At 40.6% G+C, this 5351-nt stretch overlaps 1 protein-coding gene across 1 annotated transcript in view; it reads right to left on the minus strand.

Moving 5' to 3' along the window:
- Positions 1 to 5351, minus strand: part of DHRS12 (dehydrogenase/reductase (SDR family) member 12) — a gene marked incomplete at its 5' end in the record, with an annotated part of 28888 nt that overhangs the window by 11889 nt on the left and 11648 nt on the right. Inside the window, 1 exon segment of the mRNA XM_009577823.1 lies at positions 4270 to 4351. Coding sequence (XP_009576118.1) covers positions 4270 to 4351 — 82 coding nt within the window.

The following is a 5351-nucleotide window of genomic DNA, read 5'->3' on the forward strand; positions in this document are numbered from 1 at the left end:
ACTGACAAATATCCATACAGGTTAGGCAATTTGCCATAAATGGGCTGTACTGCTATTGTGGTAGAAAAGCCTCTTACTTCCTCTGGCCCTACCCCTTCTTGCACAGAGAGTAAATGTATATGGCTATATTATTAAAACATGAGAGCACATTAGACTGAAGAAAAGATGCATACTGGAAGCATCATTTATTTATCTCTGAGTGTGTTTTAGCATCCCCTTGGCTGGTAAGTAGCAATAAAAATGTAACATATATGCCATTTTTCCATGTAAAGCAAGAAGATGTGTTGAGCAAAAGTAAAGTGAGGCAGTCTATAAAATAGAGGAACAAGGATTGTTTCAGCTAAATGCCTACTGCTTCAGTAAGAACATGCTTCTGTTGCCTCCACTTGCCTACCAATACTGAAGTTTTTTTCCAAAATGGCTGAATACTATCAGTTTGAATAGTCTTTGTTGGGAGTTTTACTAAAACAAGTAAAATAAAATTAAAATAAAATAAAAAAAAGAAGAGTTGACTCAGAAGTCTGCAAGTCTCATCAGAAGAAATGATTGCTTGCCGCTGCCCAGCTCCTGGATACAACCCTGAGTACAAGGCCAGCCCACAGGAGGAAACGTAAGGGCAACAACACACAACTAAAGGATACACAAACAAAATCTCCCCATCAGGATCAGCAGCTCCCCAGGAAATCAGCCCACATTACTCCAAGCCAGTCACTCAATTTCATACTGAAGGTGTGATTCAATCAGCAATGTGCCATTTCAGACTCCTGTCTGGCTAGCGCTCCCACATTACGGTCTAAGTGCTCCACAGCTATTCTGTTCTCTACCCCTTCACTGAGCTCCAGCAATCAGAGCAATAATCCTTGGGGATCTAGCAGGGAAAAAGGTAAGATATTTCATGTGACAGCAACAACAGAACCACAACAAGCCATGCGGCATTTGTGCCTGAGTCCCATTTTAAAGATGTTAGACACCAGCACAGATACGGCTGCCACTGCCTGCTCAAAGCAGTTTACAGTTTGAACTTGAATACTAAGCAAACCATACAAAGCCTGAACTATGAACCTGCGTTTTCATGACCTTCACCCACCTGTACATGTTAACAACACCGGAGAGGACTCTGCACCTCCTATTTCAATGAGATGTTGTCAATTAGCCAGTCAGTGGTGTTTTACATGAAGGGAAGTTTACTTTCTATTCTAGCCAGTATTATTTTTGTACATATTCATCTTAACTACCAGAGGACTTATGCATTCATTTTTGCTCCATATATGTCCAAGAAAAGATCATAGAATAGAATCATAGAATCATTTAGGTTGGAAAAAGACCCTTAAGATCAAGACCAACCATTAACGAGGATATAAAGTATGTTTCACAAGTCAGATCATCAATTAGAACTGAACCCTAACATCCATTATGCAAAATATCTGAAAATAGACTAACAAGTCAGTCAAGAGGAGAATATTCCTAGCCTGGATTTAAAAGCTCCACAGCATTTTAGACACCTAAATGAGCAATTCTACAGCTTATGTAAATGTTAATCAGATATCAGATATCAAATTCAAAGATTGTGCTCTGCATTTAAAGCATGTTATAGTTCAGAGTCTTGCACTCTTAGACAGTTACAACCTACACACTCCTTTACTAGACCAAAGCTAAGATCCAGGGCAGAAATAGTCAAAGAAAGACGGAAAGAATGCCCTGCATGTGAAGATCAGAAAAAAATATTAATATTATTCCATCTTATTTCTGCAGAAATCAGGCAGTCATGAGTTATTGCTTTCATGCTGCTCATAATGGGGGACAACTGCAGGTTTTCAAAACAGGGGCCTTGAGCCCATGTCACCCTTCAGGCTTCAGCTTTTCTGGGGAAAGAGGCAGAGAGAATTTAGTTTGTTCTCTCAGACCACATTCTAGTTTATAGGCAACCTATATACCAGCCATATCTAATTTAGCCAAGTTTTTCTCTGGGAACCTATAAGCACAGACAGTTACTGATACAGAAATAGCTTCTCCAAAGTAAAGCACACCAAAAGGTACCTAGTGCTTAGGGAAATGACTTAGCACAGCATCTACTCTGACATGCATTTCTCCATACAGCCACCTTCTACTATGACTCCAGCAGATATGATTTATTACCCCATCTCTGACTTCAAAGAAAAAAAACCTGCACTGTTGATAGCATTGGTCCTTCATGTGTGTCTGACCTGCAAGCACAGAAACTTTCTCTTGCACAGACAGCCTCTTCTAGCTCGACCAAGTCCCACTCTGTTCTAAAAGCTTCAAAATTTAATACTTATCATTGCCTAGAGGGAACCAGTCTAAGCAAACAACCCAGTCCTTGTTTGAACTCTGCAGAAGTTGGTCAACAGAGGATGACTTACCTGTTTTACCTTATCTGCTCAAATGTGCAACCACCTCCTTGACCTTCTTATACAGTCATGCAGCAAGTGATACACAAATGAATAAAGGACATCTATATGTAACATTCATAAAAGATAATACAGGCATTTTCCTAGGTCGCTACAATCGTAATTCAGCTTCCTCTGTGCAGCCGTCTATCTCTAGTGAGGCTGATTTACAGCTGGGAAAGCAGAACTTCCTGCTTCTACTTGTGTGATAAAATCTAATTCAAGTGATGCACTAGTACAGTTCCTCAGCAGTTAATTTCCTCAATGTTTAAAACTAAGCCAAAACATGCTTTCACGTTCAGACTGTTGTATTTGTTTCACTCTGCTTCTCTCTGGAAGAGCTGCACCTTTACGCATTGCTGGATTTTTGTTTAAAATACCACAAGAGGGTTAAACTAATTTAAGGTGAATAAATTTCTCAAGGTAGTTCTTGTACTTCTGCAGCCAGGGGAAATTTGATGGCAAAATAAAATTCATTTTGAATTTTGACCACGGGAAACAGAAGAATGTTAGCAGAAATTTAATTTGAAGAAAATGAATCTGTGCCTTTATACTTGAATTAATTGTCAGTTTAATATAGTCAGACTTGCAGGAAAAAAACAAGCTGTATGCACCATATCAGCTAAGCACAAGACATTTATACCTAAAATGTTAGTTTTCAAAAGTAAATAGGAGTTAAGGAAGCAACACAGGAAAAAGGCTAAGAATAAAACCCAACAATGGTTTCCAGGCTATATTAGTTCTATAAATGCCTGATCTTTATAGCCTAAGCTTCCCTCTTCCTCATCCCAGATATTGATGAACAGGAGGAAAACAGAGAAACAAAGCACCACAGCTCCTCCTTAATGTGTCACTTCTGAATATATTAAAGACAGTCTCTTTGGAAAGCCACCTACCCTGCATGGAGGCAGAAGAAAAAGAGAGTGTCAGGACTCTTTGTTGATGCAAGCGCCACACCCCTCATTGCAAGAGGTGCAGCTTTCAGCCCTACAGATACCAGTGGCAGCAGACAGCTCTTCTCTCTGCTGGCTGGCTGTTTGCTCACATCTTTTCCATGGCTTTTATGGGGGAACTTTCCACTTTGCTTGCTGTCTTCCCTGCTCATCCACATCTCCCCTTTCCCCCTTTATTTGCTTCCCTTAACTTGTCCCTCTTATACATCCACCACACAGTTCTTGGGATACACCTTTATATGTGGAGTGCCCAAGACTTATCCAGTAATGCTCAACCACATCTCCCCTTTCCCCCTTTATTTGCTTCCCTTAACTTGTCCCTCTTATACATCCACCACACAGTTCTTGGGATACACCTTTATATGTGGAGTGCCCAAGACTTATCCAGTACTGCTCAACCACTTGAATAGATGTTGCATCTGTCTGAGAATGCCCAGGGCACTATATAAGGCATAGTCTTCCTACACAGTGCCCCTGTCACATCAAACAGGACTGTCCAAGCCTACTGAAACATTTGAATGTCTTTTTAAATATCTGAATGTGCTCCAAGCTCTATCCAAGCCACAGGAGCACAGTTATTACAAAGACAGTATCATTAGCAGCACTGCTTAGAACACAGTTTCCTCGCAAATTTCAGAATCAATTTAATTAAATCTTATCTGCATTTGTCCACTGCTGCTATGATAAATAAAGGCACTGATGTGAGAACAACTGAAAAATGGAGAAATTAAAAAATAACACTCCAAACAAGCTGTAGTATTTCTTCTTTTCCTTGCCTGCTCCTTCCCTGGCATAGCAATGGTATGATCCCTCTTTAAGCAGGAATATATACCTCATGAACTCGGCTGTAAAAACATACTTATTTTGTTTACGGAAGTGTATTTCAGAACTAAGCCTTCAATACCCACCCAAAGTGTTTGTTGCAAAGTTTTTTTCAAGTCCATCTTCAGTTAATTCTCTGTTATTCACCATACATCCTGCATTGTTGACCTGTAAAACAACTCCTGTAAACAAAAATAATCTACACAAATATCTACAAACAAAACCACACATACAAGCAGTCCATGTTAGTTTGCTGTTTTCTGACACTGCAACATATAGCTACAAACTGTTTCAAACCATGCTATTCCAAGTCACACCACTCTGTCGCTGATCATAAAGGTATTTCACAAAAGAAAGGATCTTCAGAGAAATGGCTCACCACATGTGTTACACTAAGAGCTAACAGTCCTCTTAGTGCCTTACTCCATGTTTTTAAACTCTTTTCTCACAGAAAGTAATATGCAAGTTGTAGAGCAGATATTAGAACATAAATATGCAGTGTAGTTTGTTAGTCTCATCTAAGAGACCACACAGACCCCACATCATCCACGCTATGTGGTGACGTATTCTCCATTAGGGGAAAATTCACTATGGGAAGCTGTGCAACATGTGGTCGAACAGCCTACAGGAACTCCCACCCTCAGCAAATTAAAAGAATTAGCTCCAAACTTGGCAGATTAGCCAGGTCAGCAGGTTGCTGCATCCTAGTTAGCTCTGAGAAGAGCAGAGCTAACCAGCAGAAGTGCTTCATATTGACTTTGTGCCCTGGTTGTAGGGACCGCAGCTTTTCTCTCTGCCAGGCAATCCTGCAGAGATACCCCACCTGACTCGCACATTGCTAAAATAGCGCTGCACCACACAGCAGGGATGCACTGTAAGGTAAAACCTCATGAACAGTCAGAAGCTTGCAAGCTGTGTGCAGCTAGCATATTCTCAGACACGCTTCTTTCTCTGCCTCACCCTCCAGAGGAAGCTTGAGCTTTTCTTTCCCACCTCAAAAAGAGATCTGCCCCTACATACCTTCCTGCTTGTTGACTGCTACTGCTCAAAAGCTATTTTCCCATTTCTATCAGGATTTTCTCATCCAGTAAGCACCAAAACAACTGCTCCAGGTGCCTCAGTTTTAGTACAGTCCCCAGAGCAAATTTTCACTGCTAAATAAGGGGAA

The sequence above is a fragment of the Fulmarus glacialis genome, unplaced genomic scaffold, assembly GCF_000690835.1.
Source record: "Fulmarus glacialis isolate BGI_N327 unplaced genomic scaffold, ASM69083v1 scaffold8305, whole genome shotgun sequence".
NCBI classification, from domain to species: domain Eukaryota; kingdom Metazoa; phylum Chordata; class Aves; order Procellariiformes; family Procellariidae; genus Fulmarus; species Fulmarus glacialis.